Consider the following 26,098-nt stretch of genomic DNA (forward strand, 5'->3'; position numbering starts at 1 on the left):
ATTGTGTTTATATTGGACATTGCATTAGAAATAGCATCCCAATAGCCTTTTCGTTTTGGACACTCACACAACCAGAACATATTTTCACAAGTTGCAGAGGTATGTTGGCATTGTTCACATTTGGAGTCAACTTGGGAGTAGAATTTAGACAGCTTGGCATTTGTGTAGTAACTTGTGTGTAACAACATGACTGGTACATATAAAAGGGCTTTTAAAAAAATATTTGTTTTATCACAACTGTTAATTAGGGGTTCACATAAAAGCTGTGAAACCTATTGTTATTCCTAGATTTTTTTCCCCCTTGACATGGGCAAATAACTCGAGCATAGATTGGGAACTTTTTTTCTAATTTGGCACACAGAAATACGCCATAAGTAACGTGGTGAAAAAGAATTGCACTGATTGGCCTGAATGTGGCGCTGTTACAAGCAGTCTCACTTAAACCCTCATATCTGCAGCCATATTTGACATAGAGACCTTGTATGTAGGTGTCTTTCCTCATGCTGAACAAATTTGCCTCAAGGACCCATAAGGTCTGTCAGGATAGATTATCCAAATGTGGTATGTAGGCCCATATCTTAGCTTTTCTCAAACTACATTAAGGGATTGGTTAAGAGAGGAAATCTAATTTTACTTGTCCATTTAAATCCTTTATAAACCCTCTTCACTTGAACTTCAAACTGTTTAGGGTCATCAAAGACATTACCATGATGGAGCATGTTAAGTTTGTCATTGAAATCTTAGAAAATAAGGAAACGATTAACAATGAACTTTTTTGACTATGCAACGCTAATGCTTAAAATAATCATAAAGAAATCTCATGAACTAAAAGTAATATTCACTCCAAATGTGGTTTTTGGACTCATCACAATAGTCCCTAAAGAGTTGGAGAAAATAGTGTTGATGCATTCCCCCCCAAAAAAGCATGTGCATAACCATGGTAGCAATTGAAAGGGTACAGTTTGGAGATTGTGGGAAAATTATTAGACCAAAAAGTGAGGTCACAACAGTTGACACACATATGAATCCAGACATTACATTAGACTTTGGGCAATTGACATTTACTGTACTTTTTGCCTCATTTGTTGATAACGAAATCTGAAAAAACTCTGGATACGTTCAGGAACATGATAAGAGTATTCCTGGAAAATGTGGGGTAGGTGCAACATAAGACGAAACATTTTTACAAGGGTTTGAGTGAGAGAACTAACTGGTATCTCCAGGTGGCCACACACCTGTCTGAAATATGCACTGTTCCTAAGTCATTTCAATGCACTTTTATGACTCAAAGAAGAGTCAACAACTATGTGGTGCTTTTTTGAGCTCTCCTAGCTGTGCCATTGAGGAACTAGACCAAGCTCACTTGTAGTTTTGTTTGGAACACAACAATTCAACCCCGCCCTCACACAATTACTGTTTTTGTATACGTAATCCAAAAACGGTCCATTATAAATCACAGTCTGGGTCAGGTGGGCATTATTTGGATCCTGTTCTATTGCCAACATGACTAGCTAAGTTATAAAATACGATATTTCAGTGTTATGCTTTCACAATGCAATTCAGGGAAACATGCATTTTGATGTGCATAAAAAGGAGACGTGTGCATTCAGGTGTGTGTACCGTGGAAAATTTTCTTCACAATAGACAAACGGGGTAATTCTGTTCAGAACAACCAAGGGTATGACGCCATGTCATCTTGTAACTGTACACCAAACATAGTGATCATAAACATTGACACTGTATTTGACATGAGTTTTATTATACGGAAATATGACATGCACATTTGGACTCATGGGTGTTTCACTTGCTTGTATGACATCAAAGCGGTATTTATTATAATCCTCAATGTCTCAGTCCTCTTAATTTACAGCATTTTCCTCACTAAGAATTTATATTTTTGCAACAGTTGCCCAATTAGCTGTGGGGATGGGGGCAACTTCCATCCCTCGTGTGAGGTGCTCAGAATGGCTGTCCATCAAAACCAATACAGCGCTGTGAAGCACAGAGCTAGAGCTCTGATGTCATGTATAGCATGTTACTGTACAGCCACTGCATTCCAATTTAGGCATTTATCAGTGCCCAATTCTGTAAATCCACTCCACCTTGGCCTATCAACTTGACATCACTACAATGGACGTCCCACACTGAATTTGGTGTTGATATCTCAAAAAACAAGGAAACTTTTAACAACTCATTCTTTACATATGTAGCGCTAATGCTGAAAATCATCTCCAATCATCTTCTAATGAACTATATGTCAGATCCACTCCATATTTTGTATTTAGAATCATGATTGCACGTAAAGATATTGTTTCTACATGATGGAGTGCTTGCTTTGTTATCCAACTGATCTTGTCCTTTCTGTCATCCTGTGAACCCCGTTCATTGCTGCTCACAGTTATATTTTTTTAATTTAAAATCCTAAATCCTGTTCCCAAGTTTATCTCAATGATTGTAGGCATGGAGTGCCAAAAGTTAATAATTTTGAATACACAGTGGATAGGCATAATTTTGGCGTTGTGTTGAATATGTCACCCAAAATGGTGTGAGATGGTACCTGTGGGATATATATATATATATTGGGTCAATCTCAGGCTTGTAAGTATCTAAAGAAATGGGCATTTGGAAAATTGAATGTATTTGAAAGAAATTGTAATAATGCAAAGGTGCCATCTTTATAGAGGTCACTGAGTGATTTCACACCATTTTGTCTCCATATATCAAAAGCTTTGTCTGCAAGGGATGGTGGAAATAGCCTAAAAACTAAAGGTGAGTAGGCAAGAATATCACTAATATCTAGGTTCAGCCTTAGGTTATTCCATATCTTGAGAGTTTGTCTGACCAGGTAATCTTTACTGAAGGTAGCAAATGGAGCTGGTAGGGGAGAGCATACGATAGCTCTTATTGATGTGGCCATACAGGATTTAGATTGTATAATTGACCCTGGAGTTAAAGTCAAGAGGCTGAATCCAAAACATGAAATTATGAATGTTTGCAGCCAAATAATATTTCTGAAAGTGAGGGAGCCCCAAACCCCCTAGTTCTTTTAAATTTTGCATTATGGGTTTACGGATTGGTGGCTTTTTTTATTCCATATAAACTATGAGATCATTGTGTCCAGCACCTTTTAAAGTTTTAGATACAGCAATGAGGTAAACACCTGTGAAGACTGTACTTTCACTCTCAAATGATCCCTGGAATGTTACTAGGGTCAGATTCTTCTGCATGTGCGTGATAAGTTGAATTACTCCTATTTAACATGATCTATGTATTCGTCGTCTGGAGCCAAGTAACTACCAGGTGCATAGAGAACGCTGTCACAGTGTCAAATTTATCCAGTAAGTAACTTTATCCAGTGAGTATGGAAACTCTCCTTAGAGAGGTTCGCCTGCACTGTAAATTCATGACTCAGGAGAGCTATAGCTCAAAACCAGTTGCAATAATAGCTTTGTCTGTTGTCCATCAGTTGATCATATTTGAAAGTATTTGCATCAAATGGCACTGATCAGAACAATGAATTCTGTGAACGATAAATATTAGAAATTGTCATTTATATTTTAGGTCTTGCTTTAGATATTGCCGTTGTTGTAACAATAGTTTATGTACGAGGACATTTTATGAGAGCCTTAATCTCTCATGAACAGATGCAATTACGTAATATTTTATTTATGGGTGTCTGAGAGCCCTAGCTACTGCACAAGACCATTTCTCTACAGTAGCAATTTAGTTTCTATTTAATGTTTCCCAGTTTGTATATTTATGACCTACTTTATCGCAACATATTATGCAGCAAAAATCACACTGAGAATGTCATGGATTGTGTTGAAAATTAATGAAGTATGATGAAGTAGATAAAGGTGTCCACTCCACCCTCAGAATTCAGCCTCTGGTATGACACATTCTCATATTCTCAGTATCTATTTACCCAAGGTCACCCTAGTATTACTGGTACTACCTGTATTCTTTGAATTTCAACCTCAACTCCATGGAACGCATAAAATAATAAATACATTTAATGTACAAACTAAACTCACAATTCTGTATCATATTTAATATTGTTTGTATATATATATGTGCATGGTTCATGCTGTTTTAAACCAACACCTCTCTTACACTCAAAGTGTTTGCCTCCTTGTTTTCACTCATTAGATTGAATCAGGCTATAAGTTACATCAAGCCATGACGTTTGAATGTGACTCATTTTCTCCAAAGCATTTCCTTAATAGATGTTGCTACTTATGTTTGTACATGTTTAACTTTTTCCCTTAATTATGGTGTTGTATTGTAGTCCACATATGCCTTAATTACAAAAGGGACCAAATTATGTTGTAGAGATGTCTCTCTTTGAAAGACATTTACAGCCACATAATACTGAAAAGTGGAAGTGCTATGTTAGCTGTTTGAATTATGTAATCAAATGATGAAATGTTCTCAAATAATTGTCTAGATGAGAATGAAACAGCATGACAACATTCTCATGTTCTCCCAATCTGTGAATGGACTGCAAGATCAGTAGTGTATCTACAGTAGTCTGTAAAAAAATATTCTCAGCTTTCTAACAATGCAAGTAAAGCCAGTCTCGAAGCTGTTGCATTTGTAATGTCCTAGATTGGAAATAATAAAATCCTGAATGTTTTGTCTGTATCTCCTGTGATGTATTTCAGGCATGTAAAGCCAGTACTGCTTCCTCAATAACCAGGGTAGGCTGTCATTGTAAATAAGAACTTGTTCTTAAGTGACTTGCCTAGTTAAATAAATAGCACTAGGATCTTATCACCTCCATTGCAATTATCATTTACAATGATATTCCCTATACACATCTTTCACACCTTCCTATTATTAAGCCAGCTATCATACAGTAAGCCTATTATTTAAATATAGATACGTATCACCCCATAAGTAATCATAATTTGAAGCTTGTGGGGATTGTCATGTCACAAATCCTAGATGATTTCTTCCTGTTCTTATATGCTAATTTTCCCTGGTATGTGACCAAACTATCACCTGGGGGAATACTTTTCAATAGACTGATCCATGGGTTATAAAAAAATGATGGCTCTGAAGATTAAAAAAAAAACAACAGGATTGGAAAACATGGCAATGCAATTTATGACGCTTATGAGGACACACTATCAAAAGGTCATGTGAAAAGACAAGATTTCACCATTATCATCTGAGAGGTACGCTGATTTGAGGTTATGCATTTCATCAAGTCCATTTAGATAAATATCACTAAAGAGAGCCTTTACAATTTTTATATTTGACATATTTTGTAATATGATACAAACATATAGTAAATCAAATTTGTTTTAATCGAAATCCATTTCAGCCCTGGGTTCATAGAATATACAATAAGTGGATTGATTATGTGTGCCCTGGTCAAGAAAAGTGATTTAGAATGAAATAATTTAAATGTGTGTTCGGGACGAGGAAGAGTGTTGTATTACGATTGGGGGTGTGGTAAGAGGAACTCCATCAGTGTTCTGCCTTTGTTGTGCGCCTTATAGTGAAAAAAACTACACAGTTCCCACTTTTGTTTATTCCAGTTGATTTACCATATGGGAGAAAATATATTACTAGAGAATTAACAAAAACAATGTCATATTCATTGTTGGAAATGGGTGAAAAATCTATTATTGACATTTTATGTCATCATACTGATCAGTAGTGTATCTACTAGACTAGTCTTCAAAAGAAGAATCAGTAGAATAATTTTTGTTTTCTGTGACAGCCATAGACACAATGGCTATGCGGCACACACACAAGTTTAGAATCAGATGCAGGTTGATTGGTATACATTCATTAAAAATCATAGTTCAGCCCAAAGCCAACAGGCAGAGAAATATGCATTTAGTTTAAGTGTTGTGTAAACTGTTGGGTGGTGATGTTTATCTCTTCTCTCTAGGCTTCCCTACAGTGGGCGTTCAGAAAATGCTGTGTAGCTTTTCACACGTGCAAAGAAGAAAGATGCATACATCTGGTCCAAGTCGAAGGCAGTGACAACCGTTTCTCCAGTGGATCTAAAAAAACAATAAAATCAAATTTATGCTGCTTTAGGAGATGGATACACCTGAGAACTCAGTGAAAAGTTAAATTCCCAATCACTTTTCTCTCTTGCAATGACATTCATTGAATGAGCTGTATCAAATCAAAACCCTAACTTCCCAGTGTATCACCTGTACTTGATGTGGCAGGAATGGTGAATCCAATTCAGCTTGTTGAAGCTCTGGCGCCCGCCAGACGACAGCTGCAGTCCAACGTGAAAGCTGTGCTCCGTCTCAGGCGCCGCTGGGTTCCGCCGGCAAAACCGAGAGTTTCTCTGGTACTCTGCCACCTTCTGTCAAGAGAGAACACGCACACAGAGATAAGTGACAGTAAGAACTGGACAGCCAAAGCACTCTTCAATCATCTGTGAACAGTGACGAGTCCAAAAAGTATTTTATCCTATCCTGTGTCCTGCACCAGTTAATAGGTAAGGAAACTGACTCTTGTTGGGTTTAAGGTATAACAGGAAAACAAACGGGCCTCCCGAGTGGCGCAAGGCACTGCATCACTAGCTGTGCCACTAGAGATCCTGGTTCGAGTCCAGGCTCTGTCGCAGCCGGCCGCGACCGGAAGACCTATGGAGCGGTGCACAATTGGCCCAGCATTGTCCGGGTTAGAGGAGGGTTTGGCCCGCAGGGATGTTCTTGTCCCATTGCGACTCCTGTGGCAGGCCGGGCGCAATACATGCTGACACGGTTGCCAGGTGTACGGTGTTTCCTGTAACACATTGGTGTGGCTGGCTTCCTGGTTAAACTGGGTTGTGTTTCGGAGGACACACGGTTCTCAACCTTCGCCTCTCCCGAGTCCGTATGGGAGTTGCAGCGATGGGACAAGACTAACTACCAATTGGATACCACGAAATTGGGGAGAAAAAGGGGTTAACAGGAAAACAAAATATGCAAATACCTTCCCACATCAATTAATCCCTGTCCAATGCTGTAACTTCTCTCACTCACCTCTTCTTTTCTCTTGGAGACAACAACAAAGACTTTGGTTTGATTGTCTGTGTCCTGCGACAGACGGTAATGACCACACATAATGGACTCCACCCTGTGTAGAGGGAAAAAAGCCATGAATGTTACAAATCCAACTGTTGTGACCATCTAAAAACACACTATTACCCTCAAATGTGTTACCCAGACTTGGATGCCAGTGTATGTTGCATTTTAAATACCTGGTGTTCCTGCTACGCAGACGAGGAACGGTGACCAGTGGGTCCTCAGGCGTGGTCAGCATCATGACTTGGCCATCAGGGAAGAAACGCAGATATCTGGGGACACAAACAGTATAGCTAGTCTTGTCCGACTGTACAGTCATTTGCATGTCATAACAAGGACACCAGTGACTGACTGAAGCACCGACCTGTAATACTCCACCTGGTGCCAAGCCCTGTAGAATCCATCAAGGGACTCCTCTCCCTGACGGATGTATGCCGTTTTGCTGATGTAAACACCTGCAAAGTCAACATTGAATTTACCAAACATAACAAGCATCTGATCAAATGGGACCAATCTAGTTTTAGCTATGCAAACTTTGCTAGACATGGCAATTGTGCATTGGTATTGAGAAAATTGAGAAGTATATGAAACAAATCCACATATGTTAGAAGGTTTTTTTTTTCTCTAAGGATGATAAGTAATATTCCTTAGTGTTTACCATCAAAGCGCACACGTGGCCTCTCAAGAAACATCTCCCTCCAGGAGTTGAAGGGTACCAGTTTGGTACAGCTCCGGCCCCACACTCTTAGACAGGCCGAACGCCAAATTTCTGGGTCCCTGAGGAGAAATCAACACCAAGGGCATAACAATCTGTTTCATTTAAAAAAAAACAATACATCATTCAGGAGCCTGTTTTGATAGTGTATAGACAGTGTTTCACAGCACTAGAAAGTTCAGCATGAATTAAACTTAATCAAAACCATGTTTGTGGCAAGTACATTTAAAATATGTTGGATTTGTAATGACTGGTCTAACCTAGCACAAATGTAGAAGCCTCTACAAACTAGGGAGAGCTGCTCCAGGGCACGCAGGTCCAGATCACTAGACACAACCCAGCGGAATATGTATATCAAGACCTCTGGAGGCAGGGCTGTGGACAGAAACCCAAAGGAACAGACTGACAGTGAGAGAGATGATGTAATGTATAGAAGTCCATCAACGTTTGTGTAAAGGCCAGACAGAAAATCCAGTATACTAATTGAGTAGTGCAAATCCAATATTCTCCCAGACAGTGTTTAATTGAGTGGTTCCAATCCTGACCAAGATCCCACTGGGATTGAAACATTGTATGCTGGTGCATCTTAATAAACCACTGTGGTAGCATGAGAGTTGCCAACATAACTTTAATGTTATTGGATGTGGGGATTGTTCCTTTCTAACTATTGCAGAAACTCTACCTGAGATGTGCATCTGAGTCATCTCCACCTCAGGAGCACATATCTTCAGAGAGTTGTCTTGCAGAGTGAGCTGCTGATGGAAGTAGGCCAGTAGATCCTCTATTTCACCATCCATGTCCTTCTCATTGCTAGGAAACAGATATGCAGTATCATTCATATGGTAGAACTTGTATGGAAAAGAGGCATGACACTTTCAGTATGTAGTCGTCATTGTAGTGTTTCTGTATACCAACATATTAAGACTTACCCACCATCTGGATCAGGAGAACGACTGTAGTTGATTTTAAACTCAATGTCAGGCACAATCTGCATTGCCCTGCGATAGTACTTAATTGCTGCAAATTAGGGAGGGGAAAAAGTTTAGCTGTTATTTTGTGTAAAACCATTATTCCCCAATCCCAACTATAGCCACACAATAATCCCATTCAAATCATGGTACCAATATTAACATTTGAAATCGTAATTACTTTTAAAATCATACTTTAAGATGATTTAAACATGATGTGCAAAAAATTCTAAATGGTACCATGACTTGAACGAGATATGCTCCAAATGCTAAAACATTAGCATTTGGAAACAGTTGCAGGGAAATAAAACCAAAGCATGGATTGTGGTCATACCTTGTCCATAGACTGCTTACTGATTAAGGAAACCAATGTGTCATTTTGTAACTTGGTTGAACGATACATTTAAAGGTCAATCATTTTGACCATAAAATACAAATTAAATGTTGTGTAGCACATCTCGTCTCAGAGACATACCTTCATAAACAGCTCCATTTTCTTCTTCCTCAACAGCTTTTAGGAACAACTCTCTGGCCTAAGACAAAGAAACAAACGTTGAGAACGATAGTGAAGATGATGCTGATAGCAGGCAGTAAAATATGGTGTAAAACTAATATTCTATGATAGTAAAAATATAAAACTCATCATGCAACAATTTCAAAGATTTTACTGCGTTACAGTTCATAAGGAAATCAGTCAATTGAAATAAATTCATTAGGCCCTAATCTATGGATTTCTCAAGACTGGGAATACAGATATGAATCTGTTGGTCACATAACTCTTTTTTTTAAATAGGTAGGGGTGTGGATCAGAAAACCAGTCAGTATCTGGTGTGACTATCATTTGCCTCATGCATTGCGACATCTCCTTTGCAGAGTTGATCAGGCTGTTGATTGTGGCTTTGGAATGTTGTCCCACTCCTTTTCAAAGGCTGTGCGAAGTTGCTGGATATTGTCAGGAACTGGAACACGCTGTCGTACACGTCGATCCAGAGCATCACAAAACACGCTTAATGTGTGATATGTCTGGTGAGTATGCAGGCCATGGAAGAACTGAATTGTGTACAGATCCTTGGGACATGGGGCCGTGATTTATCATGCTGAAACATGAGGTGATGGTGACGGATGAATGACACGACAATGGGCCTAAGGACCGCATCACGGTATCTCTGTGCATTCAAATTGCCATCGATAAAATGTATCGGGATTCATCTGTAAAGAGCACACTTCTTCAGTGTGCCAGTGGCCATTGAAGCTGAGCATTTGCCCACTGAAGTCAGTGACAATGGCACACTTCAGTCAGGTCAAGACCCTGGTGAGGACAACGAGCACGCATATGAGCTTCCCTGAGACGTTTCTGACAGTTTGTGCAGAAATTCTTCAATTGTGCAAACCCACAGTTTCATCAGCTGTCTGGGTGGCTGGTCTCAGACGATCCTGAAGGTGAAGAAGCCAGATATGGAAGTCCTGGGCTGGCATGGTTACACGTGGTCTGCGGTTGTGAGGCTAGTTGGACGTACTGCCAAATTCTCTAAAACTACGCGGCTTATGGTCAAGAAATTAACATAAAATTCTCTGGTGGACATTCTTGCAGTCAGCATGCTAATAACACGCTCCCTCAAAACTTGAAACATTTGTGGCATTGTGTTGTGTTACAAAACTGCACATTTTAGAGTGGCCTTTTATTGTCCCCAGCACCTGTGTAAAGATCATGCTGTTTAAAGCTGTTTAATCAGATTTTTGATATGCCACACCTGTCAGGTGGATGGATTATCTTGGCAAAGGAGAAATGCTCACTAACAGGGATGTAAACAAATGTATGTGCAAAATTTTTGAGAAATACATTTAGTGCATATGGAACATTTCTGGGATATTTTATTTCAGCTCATGATTGGACCAACACTTTACATGTTGCGTTTATATTTTTGTTCATTGTAAATGGCTCTAACAAAACAGCTTACTTTTTCCTCCCGGGCCAGTTCCTGTTTTCTTCTCAGGTCTGCAGCTCTTGACGACAGTCCTCTGTTCCCCCCATTGGACCCAGAGTTGGGCTTCAGTTCAGACATCCATTGGGCCCTGAACACATTGAGCTCCACCTAGTCACATGAACAACGGTGTATAAGTGATTAACATTAAGGGTTTCCCTAAGTGAACTGAGCGGTCTTGCAAGATTAGCATGCTCTGAGGTTGCCCCATTGGGCAGGTGATTAAAAAAAATATATAGAATACTGCAAAGAATTCCAGGAGCCTAGAACTGATATTTCTGGTTCCTTCCCATTGTTTAAGTGGAAGACAGACAATTTATGGCAGTCTGGCAAGTTGAGCCTGCTCTGAGAATGTTTTTACTGATAACTAAATAAAAAATAATTCCAGTACTGATCTGATTCTTCCCCTATTTGCAGGTGAAAGGCAGGCAATATAATATGGCAATTCTGCGTGTAAATAGCTAATTGATCATGATCTTCAGGCAACCAAAAAAAGTACTCCTGACAAGTGCATTTCAGACTTTAATGTCAATCCCTGTGTACACACAAAATGCAATAATCCTCAATCTTGTAAACTTTGTTCACAACTGAGTGTATAGGTATGCTATCGTGGCAAAAAAAACTGCCAATATGGATTCCTATTAAACTCTTCATTATCACTCGGTCCTGAGACAATTGTTTAGACCTTTGTATAGGCCATCTTACTTGGAGGTTTGAGTCAGAATCTTCATTATCTCCCTCATGATCTTCTACAATGCCACGAGAATTGATAATGCTTTCAGCCTGCAGAAAAAAAAAAAAAACGTATTGTTAAAAAAAACAAAAAGCAACTAGGCCTAAACATGGCAGACTATCAAACGTGGAGTGTCTGACTGTTTTAACAAATAGGGCTTAAATCATCAGCAAATATTGATACACATTCTCCCAAATACAAGCCGTGTTTATGGACGTGAAGCGGTTAGACAAGACAGACAAACCACACCCAACCAATATTCAAGGAAGGAAAAAGTGTTTAAGTTACTTTGAGGTGTGAGCATGCAAAAAAAAAATGCACAAGTTAACAACACTATTATTCAAACACATTTGGCACCACAATAGATAGCTGGCAAACAAACAAGCACCCTTTCTTGGCTTCACCTATCCCCAACATGGCACTAGCTAGTTGACGTTACCTAAACAATTGCAAACTCAACTCCACGATTTATGATGGATTTGAACAGCGACTTGTGCGGCGGACTGGAGTTTCTATGTCACATAAAAGTGATCAAAATGTGTATTTCCGCACGAAATAGCATTAATTTACACAGAGGACACTGTCATGGGTAAATGCAGGCTATTATTCGGTTGCTGAAATACGTCGTTTTTTACATGTTTATAAAAACGTATCGGACGTCGGAGCTCCAGTCCGCCCAAACTAGTTGCCCTCAACTCCGTCGTAAATCGTGGAGTTGGCTACTTAAAGAAGCAAGCATGGTTTAGCATGCCATTGCCATGTTTTATTTGTCAAACAGTTAGCTAGTATGTATATTCATCTGTTGACACCTGGCCATTTTAATTTATCAATACATTAGGTACCGGTAGCTGACTAGCGAGTTAGTTCGTATCCTTCGTGTTTACGAGACAGGTCATGCAACCACCAGCAAAGCAGTAGGCGTTAGTGACCATACTTGCTGGCTAGCTACGTTAGCCTAGCTAGCTAGATAACAACTGCCTATGTGCAAGGCTTAGCCATAGCAAACGACATTGAGCTACCATCGTGGTCTTCTGTTGTCCGTAAACGTATTCAAATGAGTGTCTACAGATCACGGTCAGAAAAACGGACAACACATCGGGGAAATTTGAGAGATCGCAGAAATGCAGCCATTTCGTCGACTTGCCTCGAACAGCTGAGTACTTATACTGTGTTCAAAACGACTGGGAACTCGGAAATCTCCGACTTCACTGCGTTACATACAACGGGGAACTCTGGGGAAAAACGAACTCCGACTGGGAAACTCGTTCTGAATGGTCACGCAACTCGGAATTCCAAGTCAGAAACTCGGGCATATTTGTTTAACTCCGAGCTGAAGATCACTGACATCATGATTTGACATCGTTCTTTTCCGATTTCCCAGTTGTCTTGAAAGCACCAAGTGTAGAGCATTAAAAAAAAGGGGGGGGGAGATAGAGACGGAGCCAGTCACATGTGGGATCCAATCCAAGTATTAATGTGTATGTAGGTTTAGATAGCAGTATATAAGTCTCTATGTAAGGAACGCCCTTTTTAGATCTCACTTCAGACCGGTACTTATGTATCTAAGCTTGACTGTGACCTCTCCAGCTTGCTGACAATAAAGAGTGATTCATTTAATATTAACATTGAGTGTCCTGTGAAAGAATTTCCACAACAATTGGCATCTTCCAGGCTGTATCACAACCGGCCGTGATTGGGAGTCCCATAGGGCGGCGCCGGGTTAGGGTTTGTCCGGGTTAGGCCGTCATTGTAAATAAGAATTAGTTCTTAACTGACTTGCCTAGTTAAATTTAAAAAATGTGATGATGGGTACCAATCAGAGAATGTTAGAGAACTATTCTTTGTAACTGACATATTGACTCTGTACCGGTACCCCCTGTATATAGCCCCGCTATTGTTATTTACTGCTGCTCTTTAATTATTTGTTTTTATTATCTTTTTAGGGATTTTCTTAAAACTGAATTGTTGGTTAAGGGCTTGTAAGTAAACATTTCACTGTAACCTGTTGTATTCGGCGCATGTGATTTTTTTTTGTTTGGGGGGGGGGGGTTGATTTAGTGTTGCTGTCCGGAGCAGGCACCTTTGAAAGGAGTGATGGGGTGGAGTTAAGTCTTGAGGTGGAGCAACTGAAATGGAAGATTCGCTGTGTCCGTGACGACAGACAGTGTCTTCTCAGTTTAACCAGGTTCGCCACATGTTCTGCGTCTCCGTTTGGTGCGACGCAGAACCTGTGGCGAATCTGGTTAAACTGAGAAGACACTGTCTGTCGTTATGAAGTAGAGTCTTTACCAGACAAAGTCATGTTAGGATATGTCAGTTATTCTGTGACAGCTTTTGTGCTGAACCCACTAAGGTGTTTTAGATGTCAAGCTCATGGTCAGGTTGCAGCAGTCTGTAGGAGGGAGATTCTGAGATGTGAGAAGTGTGCAGGAGGGCATGGGACAAAGGAATTTGTAGTATCGGTGGATGTGTGTCAATTGTGGGGGTGCCCATGTTGCTAGGGATCAGAAGTGCCTGGTGTGAGTCAGGTTGAGGTTGGCAGGGTGAGAGTAGAACAGACGGTGTCCGATGCTGAGGCAGTGAAGAGAGTATTGGATGATAGGTCAAGAGTGAGTAGTAGATCTAGGCCAATACAGAGTGATACGAATTTGTGCTTCAGTAAGGTTGGCTTCTTAGCATTCATTGTCATGGTTATCAACTGTACTACAGAAATGTTACATAAATCACAAGAGTTACAAGGTGTTTTGAACGAAAGACTCCCGTCCTCCCAGGCCGTTGGCCTGGTGTAGGATAATTTGATGAAATAGTGGTATATACTGTAGGCGTAGGGTTAGTTGGTGGTGCATTTTTTCCTTTTCCCTCTTTTTATTTTTGTGTCACAAAATGTAATGTCATCGACCACACACTACCGCACAGTAGGTGGTGGCATGCACAAACAAAATGTTTGAATGCCATGATACCAGTAGGTGGCGGTAATATAACATTGGTTGCCAAACACCACTGAAGAAGAATACGCAAATCTGCTACACCCTTGCCTTGGTGGTCGTGCAGCTGTGATTTGTTGATGGGCATATGTGAGAGTGGTTGACTATTGGAGTTCAGCGATGCTTTGTTCATCGAGTTGAAACAGAGTGGGTGAGCACCTTTTACTCTTAGTTTTTGTCATTATCAGCAGAAATCAAAGATTGATCGTGTTCCTAACGTTAGCTAGCTAACCAACGCGTTAACGTTAGCTCGCTGCAGTATTGTTTTGTTTCTTGTTGCAGCAGTAAGTTATCTAACAGTACTGCTAACTATGTAAACATGACATTATGGTAAAATCTTACCAGTTTATTTGTTATTTTTTACACTTAATCTTATGCATGTATTTTGGTAACGTTAGGTCACTAGCTAGCTAATGATGAAATAGCTAGACTCAAAGTATGTACTCTTAATTAGTAGTGTCCTACCGACAGTTGCAGCCCACAGTAGTTTTCAGTTGGAACTGGTTTCTGGAGGCCTTCTTCGCATAAACCGGTGTTCGGAGCATGGTAGATAGCTAATTACTGTAACACAGGTGGTCTGCCTCCGGTCTGTTTGTGTGGTAACACTAACCCTAGTAATTTAACCTTTCGTTTTCTATTTAATATTTCTCGCTGATATGGAAGATATTCCTTATGTTTCCAAACCGTACCGCAAGCGATGCGTGTTCGCGTTTAGAAAACCGATGCCTTCATCAATAGGCGCTAGATATGTTAACTTTTAATTTTGTGGAATGACATTGGTGCGTTTCGTTCGTGGTCATGTATCTTATCACACGCGCCAGCATATAGAGCCGACTTAGTCATTGCCTAAAAAATAACAATTATAAATGCAATCGCGTGTTTAACTGTTGTGGTGGCCACGATTAAAACTAGTATTTTTTTTATTTATCCATCTCAACTCGTAATTAAAGCGCTTCTCCCGTTTGCCATTCGAGTGCATAGGCTATAGTCAACGGTAAGGCAGACTGTCACCCACCACTATGCAATGTGAGCTTGAGGCTTTTTTACTTTACTTCAAATAATGTTTTATCCTAATTCAAAGTAGCCTTGCCAAAATCCATCCACAGAAACGTGGAGGCAATTATTTTAGAGACTTCCTCATGCCTTTAACCAGCATTTCTTTCCTGTTTTATTGGTTTTCATGTCAACTTTCTTTCCTTGTCCAGAAGCTAAAAGCACAATCCTAGTCATATTAGCAACTAACGTTAATCCTAGTCATATTAGCAACTAATCATAGTTGTTGCTATTAGATGCCCCCTCCTTCAAAATGTCTAACAGATTTTCATCTCTGACACATGGAACCGCTCAGGTTAGGTGCGCTGTTTAGAACGGTGTTTTCCCGCGAATTGCCTTTTGGCAAATGTTTGAAAACGACGTTTTACGTTTTATGTTTCCATTAAACTCTTAATTTAAATTGGTCGTTCCTTGTATGCATGCATAGTATTTTTCTGGGTAAAAAATATTTGTTGACCTGTTAAGGTTACTGAGGGTCAGTTAGTCGGCAGCAAAATTGACCGAAATTTGCATCCCTAAATTAGGTGCTAAAGGTAGTTAGCATTTACCAAGTGTATATTTTCCCTCTGTGATTTCATTGCTGGTTTTATGGCTTCCTCTAATGACATCCCATCCCTTTTCCTCAGGAAGAGGCAAGAAGCCCATGACAACATGAGCCCTACAGCTGTGCCTGTGGTCCACTGCTGTTGTCACAGGAAAATCTGGTTACACTCAACAGATGCAGGGGGCTTCAAGCCTGCCACCTCTGTGTTCCCCTTGCCCATAGTGATCTGATCTTCCCCTAGGCAATGGCGAGGAGAGGGCAGCGCCATGAATAGATACACCACTCTCAGGCAGCTCGGGGATGGCACCTACGGCTCAGTCATCCTCGGCCGCAGCCTGGAATCAGGGGAATTAGTTGCCATTAAGAAGTGAGTGTAGGGCACATTGTCATTGAAATATTATTATTATGAAAAAATATGTCTGATCTCTGTGTGCCTATCCAGTCCATCCTTGCAGGGATGGTAGCTAGTGTAGGCTACATATTATCCTCTGGTAGCTAAATTGAAGGGCTTTAGCCTACAAGTGGTTGTAGCTGCTAAGCCGTGTTGTAAAATGAGCTGCCGGTGCTTGTGGGATTTGCTAGGAATGGCATTAGCAGGTGGCCACTCCCACAGTACGTGTGGTTAAGCTGACAGCTGGCTAGACAGATGTATTAGACAAATAAAAGTGGACAGATGACTGACAGGCCCACCCATTTAGCTGATAAAAAAGCATATCTTGGTGGGTACGGTACCTTTGGGCGGCACCATAAAAGCGTCTGGATTCTATTTATAGCTTTGACAGGAAGTGTGTGGGTCAGCCGCAGACGAGCAGCATAAATCCAAGCTAATAAATCAATGGCTAGAATGACATTACTATCTGTTCCAGCTAGCGGATAGCTGTTGATATGTAGGTAGTGTTTAGGGTAAGCAGCAAATTTTCGACCATGGAGCAAAACATTTATTTTATTTAACAGAGCATTTTCTAAATTCCCACGAACCACCTGCAACTAGCCATGGAAGTTTAGAAGATAGAGGTGGCTTCCAAGTCAGGAATTGAGAAAGTAGCCTATTGCCAAGTAAAGGTTGGTTGTAAAAGCAACGCTACTGTACCTGTAGACTTTGTCATTGCGCTAACGCCAGTTAGGATTGGCTCGTGAAACTACCACTAACTTCCTTCATACCCATACATGCAGAGATATAAAAATGTTATCCACAAGTTCGTCTGACTCTGGGCAGGTAGAACATGCCAGAATCATGCAGTATCCCTCACTACCAACGTATCAGCGGCAATCTGCCAGCTGGAACAGATAGTAATGTTGGACTAGCCATTATTAGCTGTGTAAATCCATGATGTTGGTTGTTTCTCTGTCTTGAGATTGAAATAGAGAAGGCCTATATGTTATGAACATGTTTAGTGTTTTCAATCATATATTTTACGCACTACGTATTCATCTCTTATAACTCAAATTTATATCAAATAAGAGTCCCAGTATGTTTTATAATCAAAAGGATCTATGATGTCTGTCCCTTTTATTAAAAGGATAATAAAGCCCTTTGACGATGAAGCCCTTTATCTACTTCCCTGGAGTAAGATGAACTTGTGGGTACCAGTTTTACTTCCCAAGGAAGTTGCTAAGTAGCATTAGCGCTATTGCTGGTAGATAGATACCTTAGACTTCCAATCATTGCTCTAATGCTAGTTAGCATAAATGGTATCCATTAGTTCTTCTGACTCTGGGAAAGTAGATAAAGGGCTTCATTGACAAAATATCCCTTTAAGTTAAGCTAATTGTGAATGATTGCAAATTTGTTTCAGAATGAAGAGAAAGTTCTACTCATGGGAAGAATGCATGAATCTTCGTGAGGTCATAGTAAGTGCTCCTTTCCAGATATGATGCTTGTGGGTAAAATGCTCCACCTATTGATTCCAAAACATGGAAACATATTAAATACAACCTACCACAGCTGTTGACTGTTTCACCTGTTACAGTTTTTGTATGACTATTTCAATTCCACCTCAGCTCAGAACCACACAAACCAGCACAAGTAATCTAGAAGGTGATTCTTCTGTGTACTGCCCTTGGATTTGAACTCTAGGTCCTGTGCCAGACATTCATTCCTTCCTTTAGAGCTTGGTACCAAAGAAGCATAGCAACATATTAGAATAATCCAGCCCCTGAGGGATCTTAGTTGGAATGTCAGCTGTAAATAGCATGTGCCACCACCAAGACTCATAATGACTTTCCCTTCTACTAAGAAAATATGGCATGCTGAAAGTTGCCTCCATACTGTCCAGTGCATGGGAAAACTGAGTCCTGCTTCACCCGTTTACTGGGACTTGTATTTATTATGGATCCCCATTAGCTTCTGCCAAGGCAGCAGCTACTCTTCCTGGGGTCCAGAAAAATTAATGCAGTTTATACAATTTTAAAACATTACAATACATTGACAGATTTCACAACCCACTTGGTGTCCTCAGGCCCCTACTCTACCACATATCTACAGTACTAAATCCATGTGTATGTTTCTGTGTGTGTGCATGTGGCTGTGCTGATGTTTGTGTTGCTTCACAGTCCCCGCTGTTCCATGAGGTGTGTTAATTTAAAAAAATCTAATTTTACTGCTTGCATCAGTTACTTGATGTGGAATATACTTCTATGTAGTCATGGCTCTATGTAGTACTGTGCGCCTCCCATAGTCTGTTCTGACTGTGAAGAGACCTCTTGTGGGGTATGCATGGGTGTCTGAGCTGTGTGCCAGTAGTTCAGACAGACAGCAATTTTCCTAAGTCGTTTTTTGTGGCTCCTGACCACACAACTGAACAGTAGTCAAGGTGTGACAACTAGGGCCTGTAGGACCTGCCTTGTTGATAGTGTTGTTAAGGCAGAGCAGCACTTTATCTCCCCATCTTAGCTACTGTTGTATCAATATGTTTTGACCATGACAGTTTACAATCCAGTTTAGTCATCTCAATTTCCACATTATTAATTACACAATTTAGTTTAGGGTTTAGTGAATTATTTGTCCCAAATAAAATGTTTTTCTGTTTAGAAATATTTAGGGCTAACTTATTCCTAGCCACCCACTCTGAAACTAACTGCAGCTCTTTAAGTGTTGCCGTCATTTCAGTTGCTGTAGTAACTGACGTGTATAGTGTTGTCATTCCCATACATACACTGGCTTTGCCAAAGTCAGCGGCATGTCATTAGTAAAGATTGAAAAAAGCAAGGTGCCTAAACGGCTACCCTGGGGATTTCCTTATTCTACCTGGATTATATTTGAGAGACTTCCATTTAAAGAACACCCTCTGTGTTCTGTTAGACAAGTAACTGTTTATCCACATTATAGCTGGGGGTGTAAAGCCATAACACAAGTTTTTCCAGCAGTAGACTATGATCGATAACGTCAAAGGGTGCACTGAAGTCTAACAAGACGGCCCACGCAATCTTTTTTTCATCAATTTCTCTCAGCCAATCATCAGTTATTTGTGTAAGTGCTGTGCTTGTTTAGTCTCCTTCCCTATAAGCTTGCTGAAAGTCTGTCAATTTGTTTACTGTGAAATAACATTGTATCAGGTCAAACAACACCGTTTTTTCCCCCCAGAAGTTTACTAAGGGTTGGCAACAGGCTGCTTGGTCGGCTATTTGAGCCAGTAAAGGGGGATTTACTATTATTGGGTAGTGGAATGACTTTAGCTTCTCTCCACACCTGAGGGCACACACTTTCTAGTAGGCTTAAATTGAAGATGTGGCAATATCGTGTGCTATTATCATCAGTAATTTTCCATCCAGATTGACAAGCCACTGGGGTCTGACATTGTTGAGCTGCCCTAGTTTCCTTAAAGCATTAAAAAGCATAAACAATCACTAATTGCTGCACTTTTAGAAATACCAGTCGTCTCCCACACTGTACCCAAGATGATATACAGGTTATTAAAAATATATAATCTGACCTTTTATTTATCCAGGTGAGTCGATAAAGAACTAATTCTTATTTACGATGACATCCTGGCCAGTGACCACTGGGAAGTGCTTTGATTGTCAAACCATGTTTTGATTTTGAACAAAAAATGTTTTGTTGTATGGCAGGTTTGTGTGAGGCCTTGAATGTGTTAACGTTTTATGTATCGAAGTCTTACATGGAGTGTTGCAGAGCTGTTTTTGATGATATACAGATTTAGGTGATTTCTTTATGCCTGTTCTTGATTGCTGGGGTACCATCTAATTTGTTCCTTCTTTCAGTCCTTGAAGAAACTCAATCATGCGAATGTGGTCAAACTCAAGGAGGTTATACGGGAAAATGACCATTTGTACTTTGTGTTTGAATACATGAAGGAGAACTTGTATCAACTAATGAAAGACAGGTAAGTAACTTTTTTATTTAATAAAAATAATTGATTCACACAGCCTAAATATAGGCTATTTGAAATGGGTTCAATGCTTTGGGGATACTTTTTCTCAGTATGTCAGGTCAAAATCATGGTTCATTTATTGTTATTTGTATCATGTTACAGGTCTCGGCTGTTCCCTGAATCTGCTGTGCGAAATATTATGTTCCAGATACTGCAGGGATTAGCATTTATTCATAAGCATGGTATGATCCACTTATCAGAGTAATACACTAGCATGGAGATTTTTTTTTAGTTGCACATTTTCTATAAATGAGGTACACTTGTTACTTTGTATGCTCGCTGTATGATTTTCCCCTCAGGATTTTTTCACAGGGATATGAAACCTGAGAACCTTCTGTGCATGGGACCAGAGCTGGTGAAAATAGCTGACTTTGGGCTTGCCCGTGAGATAAGATCTCGGCCGCCGTACACAGACTATGTTTCAACAAGATGGTTAGTTTTGTTACCTTCAGACGATGTGTCCATGACACCATTTTGTGATTGATCAGTAAGACAGAACTTGATCAATCTGAATTTATTGGTCTCCTTTTCTGTCAGCTTGTGACAACATGATTCCTCTTGTATTTTCTCATGTGGAGCATCAACCAGCCTATAAAGCCTTTCTCCCTTCCTTGTGTTGAGACCTTAGACTGCTGCTCTATGTAGTCATTGAACACTGTTCACTTTAATGTTTACCTAATGTCTATTGTTATAAAAATCGTTTCTGTAGTTAGACAAAGATAAGATTAGCATTCCTGCAACATTATACTGTTTGAATTTGATTTAAACCAATTGATTACTCACTTTATGTACAGTGCATTTGGAAAGTATTTAGACCCCTTGACATTTTTCACATTTTGTTACGGTACAGCCTTATTCTAAAATGTATTAAATATATATTTTTTCCCTCCATTAACCTACACACAATACCCACGGTGGCCTCCATCATTCTTAAATGGAAGAAGTTTAGACCCGACCAAGACTCTTCCTAGAGCTGAGTAACAGAGTTCCTCTGTGGAGATGGGAGAACCTTCTAGAAGGACAACAATCTCTGCAGCCCTCCATCAATCAGGCCTTTATGGCAGTGGCCAGATGGAAGCCACTCCTCAAACAAGATTCTCTGGTCTGATGAAACCACGATTGAACGCTTTGGGCGGCCGAGGCCAAGTGTCACGTCTGGTGGAAACCCGGCACCATCCCTACGGTGAAACATGGTGGTGGCAGCATGCTGTGGGGATGTTATCCAGCGGTAGTGACTGGGAGACTAGTTAGGATTGAGGGAAAGATGAACGGAGCAAAGTACAGAGATCCTTGATGAAAACCTGCTCCAGAGTTCTCAGGACCTCATACTGGGGTGAAGGTTCACCTTCCAACAGGACAACGACCCTAAGCACACAGCCAAGGCAATGCCTGAGTGGCCTCGGGAAACAAGTTTCTGAATGTCCTTGAGTAGCCCAGCCAGAGTCCGGATTTGAAACCAATTGAACATCTCCGGAGAGATCTGGCAGAGCTTGAGAGGATCTGCTGAGAAGAATGGGAGAAACTCCCCAAATACAGGTGTGCCAAGCTTGTAGCATCATACCCAAGAAGACTTGAGGCTGTAATCGCTGCCAAAGGTGCTTCGACAAAGTACTGAGGAAAGGGTCTGAATACTTATGTAAATGTAATATTTCCATTTTTTTAATGAATTTGCGACAATTTCTAATGACCTGTTTTTGCTTTGTCATTATATGGGGTATTGTGTGTAGATTGAGGGGGGTGGGGACATTTAATCAATTTTGAAACAAGGCTGTAACGTAACAAAATGTGGAAAAAGTAAAGGTTTCCCTATTTGTCTATACATCCCAAGTATATCTCGAACTCTGACATTGCTAGTTCTGATATTTGTTTCTTCTTTTTTTGGGGGGAGGGGGGAATGATTTGTGTATTACTATTGTTCTTTTAGACATTTACTGCATTGCTGGAGTTAGTTACCTGCTTTAACATCTGCTAATCTGTGTATGCGACAAACTTTGGTTTGATCTCCAGGTACAGAGCTCCAGAGGTGCTGCTGAGGTCCACCACCTACAGCTCTCCTATAGACCAGTGGGCTGTTGGCTGCATTATGGCAGAGCTCTACACCCTCAGGCCTCTGTTCCCAGGCTCCAGTGAAGTGGACACCATCTTCAAAATTTGCCAAGTCTTGGGAACTCCGAAGAAGGTAGCCTTGTTCTCTGGGGCTGTTAGATCCAGTATATCAACCTGACTATAAGCTATACTGTCCTCACATCTTCATGTAGAATGTCTCATGGTGTTGTTAAATGCATAAATCAAACCTCACTGAAGATGTGATTGGTCTTTGTGTGACATGCTTTTGAAATTAATAATTTAATTTGTCATAAGATTTTTAAAATGTTCTGTTTTATTTCTGTATGGTGAAATTTAAGCATTTCAATAATAGGTTTTAATCCACTTCCTCTAGAATGACTGGCCAGAGGGCTTCCAGTTGTCGTTAGCCATGAATTTCCGCTGGCCTCAATGTGTCCCCAGTAATCTAAGGAGTCTGATTCCCAGCGCAAGTACTGAGGCCATCCACCTCATGAGAGACCTACTCCAGTGGGACCCTAAGAAGAGGCCAGCCTCTGCACAGGTAGCTAACCCTGGCTGGGACATATCTCTGTTATAAACTGTACTAAAATAAATGTTGAGAATGGACCGATATGAACATGCATGCATCCATAGAATAGTTATTTTAACATCCACCAATAGACTGGTGAATACTGAAATAATTAATAGATCTACAGCTATGTTAGCTTGTGCATAGCTAAACAATTGTAGATATTCTAACATTTAATGGCATGTTGGCTGATTAATATGTCCTGCTTAGGGCTCAATGGAAACCAATCAATCATTTTATTCTCCATTTGCAGGCCCTCAGGTACTCGTACTTCTACGTGGGTCAGGCATTGGGCACTCCTCAGCAGATCCTGGAGCAGGGCAGGCCTCAGCCTGGTCCTCTACCTCCACAACCATCACAGCAGCAACAACCACTGCTGCTCAAACCAGTGCCCCCTCCCCAGTCAGTGACCCCAAATCCACATTTCACCTCGTCCAGGCCCCTGCAACAGATCGAGCGAGCCCCCACCCTGGTTCCATTATACCAGAGGCACACAGAGCTGCTGCGAGAGCAGCCCAACCGCATTGTGAAGCAGGAGGAGACTGCGAGAGTCCCACTGACCCGTTTACCTTACATTGTTGATAAGAGCTTGCCGAGCCAGGTGAGTTTGAGGTCATCAACCAGGGCTAGCTGAGCACGAATGCTTGTCATCAGTGTAGTCATGTCATTAGATGTTAGAATACCTTGTTAAATTCATCCACAATTCAATGGCTAGGCATGCAAAGTTGATGAAATGTAATTGAACCATTTTCCTTATTTGTTAATACACTATTTCCTTTTTCCAGTTGACCCAGGAGGCTGAAAATGCCAACTTCTTAAGCTATCAGGTGAAACCTAAGGGTGGAGGACGCCGGCGATGGGGCCATGGCTCAGGCCTTTTAAAGGGTGACGGCTGGGAGGACTTTGAGGACACAGAGTTGACCTCTCTACGTGTTCTGTGCAAAACAAACTTTCCTACTGAAAAACGAAGAGAGGAGACTTTGAGCAGGTGAGACTGTCCCCATGTGTTATCAGTTTGATATTTTCAGATAAAGGCTTTATGTATTTCTGCTTTGTCTGTTGTCTTGTTTTGGATGTCAGCAACCCTAAAGTTAAGGGGCAGGTGTCGACAGGTGACAATGCACCTTTGAATCTGAACAAGGCCATGTCCTACCAGGAGCCTTTGAGGACAGCCTCTGCCAAACAGCATTACTTGAAGCAGTCAAGATATCTACCAGGTAGAAAATACAGAAACATGACCACCTTTACAAATTCATATTTTCAGTAAGGAACGTCTAGTTACTGCTTATGTATATCATAAAATGGGGTCACTCATTATTCGGCATTGAGACTTTTTTATCAGTGAACTTTGAACTCGCTTTATTTGCCATTTGTCTACCAAATCAGAGACATATGCTCTGATATAGAATGCCAAATATTTTTTTTAATCTGGGTGAAACTACATTATTTTCATCACTTGATTTATCAATGATAATCTAAGGATTTGTTAATGTTGCTGAGTCATGATGATTTAGTCTTGTCTTGTTGTGAATTAAGTTACATTGCAAACTTTCTCAACTCCTACTTCCTAATCTCTCGTATCTCACCTGCAGGTTTAAGTACCAAAAATAATATGGCAATAAATTCCAACAAAGACTACAGTGAAAGCAACCTCCGGGGCAGCAGCAGTATTCCTGTAGGAGGGATGTTTCCTAGCAGAAACACTCATGGTAACGGTTTGGGTTGAGACCAACGTCCTGTCACCTTACTAAACAGAGGGCTGTGGTAAAAGCTAGGATGATTTCTGTCTGTGTTTACAGCAAAAATGTAACTTGAATGTCCTTTATCTTTGATGGCCCAATCGCAGGTTCAAATACACTTCCAAGTGGATATGTACCATCCTATTTCAAAAAAGAGGTTGACTCTGCCGGTCAAAGAGTGCAACTTGGACCTATAGGGGACTCCGCAGCATCAAGTGAGTGATCTTTGTAGTCTCAATGCACAGTTGTCAACCCAGGCTTAGTGCTGTTTAGTAATGTAATAATGTGGCTTGTCCCTGCTGTCACAGATTATGCAACCTGGAGGTCGTCAAGCAGAAGTCAGGTGGGTGCCTCATCCTATGTGCCGTCACCCACCAAGACTACATCTGGCCTACGGTCTCGCCCCCCAGTACAGGCCATCCATGGGCGCACAGACTGGTCTGCCAAATATGGACACCGCTAGTGGCCTCTTTGGGGCATTTGTGTTATGGCCTGGTACAGATGTCTGTGTTCCTGATTTTCTCTTTTCCCTATAAAAGGAAAACATCAGTTTTTCATATCAAAGTATGTATGTGTTATACAGCAATAACCCTGGTTTTGTATTATTCTGTGTATATATTGTTCAATGTACAACATTTTCAATGTATGTGTATTATATGGCTAAATGCATTCAGCAAAAAGTTGGTGTTATCACATGCAATAGATTTATTTTTTTATTTGGTTTGGTGACAAATTCCCTACCAGGTTTGTTTATTGCATAGCTTTCTCACCCCCTTTGTTGCCTTTGTAGAATGTTTATTCCATAGATTTTGTAAAACGCCTCCATGATGTTTAAATTACCTATCCAGTCTTTATGCATTTTATATTGCAAATATCACTGTGATATTTTGGCTGAACCCTGTTTTTATGTTGCCGATTTGTCTTGTTTTTGTTTTAATCTATTTATCTTGGTGCTTTCTTTCATGAAACATTCTGTAATGCAATACAGAAAAACACTTGTATTTGATGCATTCTTTTAGATTTTATTAATTGTTCAAGTTTTATTTTAAACAACTGTTTGTATTGAATTACATGGCTCTTTTTTTTTATTGAGAGGGAGGCCATACTGTTGACTTGGTTTATCTGCTGGGCCAAATTGTACAAACATAACTGCCAGTTACCAAATGCCATTGCAAAAAAAATTTTTATGTGGTATTGTAATGACACATTCTTTTCTTGATAACTGTTTTTGGACAAGCTGTAAGGTCATGTCTTTGACATCAATTCTGTTTTGGTTTTATATTCAATAAACTCATTGGTGGATAGACACTC

General features: G+C 40.4%; 2 protein-coding genes across 3 annotated transcripts; one reads left to right on the forward strand and one right to left on the reverse strand.

Annotated features, from left to right (window-relative positions):
• Positions 1-1,731: 1,731 nt before the first annotated feature.
• On the reverse strand, positions 1,732-12,634 carry LOC139381226 (F-box only protein 9-like). Its single transcript, XM_071124688.1, has 13 exons — positions 12,461-12,634; positions 11,414-11,491; positions 10,685-10,819; positions 9,202-9,259; positions 8,688-8,775; positions 8,441-8,568; positions 8,019-8,133; positions 7,702-7,820; positions 7,408-7,498; positions 7,220-7,315; positions 7,002-7,095; positions 6,177-6,337; positions 1,732-6,020 (listed from the first exon to the last, which is right to left on the reverse strand). Exons 1-13 carry the CDS (start codon positions 12,461-12,463, stop codon positions 5,912-5,914), a joined length of 1,275 nt encoding a protein of 424 aa, XP_070980789.1. The 5' UTR covers positions 12,464-12,634; the 3' UTR covers positions 1,732-5,911.
• Positions 12,394-26,098, forward strand: LOC139381225 (serine/threonine-protein kinase ICK-like). 2 transcript variants are annotated; one of them, XM_071124686.1, is made up of 15 exons: positions 12,394-13,153; positions 14,213-14,576; positions 16,105-16,389; positions 17,819-17,873; positions 20,244-20,365; positions 20,516-20,595; positions 20,713-20,845; positions 22,421-22,592; positions 22,854-23,021; positions 23,302-23,649; positions 23,834-24,036; positions 24,129-24,265; positions 24,641-24,757; positions 24,895-25,002; positions 25,096-26,098. In XM_071124686.1, the coding sequence occupies exons 3-15, from the start codon at positions 16,289-16,291 to the stop codon at positions 25,248-25,250; spliced, it is 1,899 nt and encodes a 632-aa protein (XP_070980787.1). In that variant the 5' UTR covers positions 12,394-13,153; positions 14,213-14,576; positions 16,105-16,288; the 3' UTR covers positions 25,251-26,098. The 2 variants fall into 2 exon arrangements, with proteins under 2 accessions (XP_070980787.1, XP_070980788.1); XM_071124687.1 differs by having other exon boundaries at positions 12,468-13,153; positions 14,213-14,572.

The sequence above is a fragment of the Oncorhynchus clarkii genome, chromosome 23 (genome assembly GCF_045791955.1).
Source record: "Oncorhynchus clarkii lewisi isolate Uvic-CL-2024 chromosome 23, UVic_Ocla_1.0, whole genome shotgun sequence".
In the NCBI taxonomy this organism is placed as follows: Eukaryota; Metazoa; Chordata; class Actinopteri; order Salmoniformes; family Salmonidae; genus Oncorhynchus; species Oncorhynchus clarkii.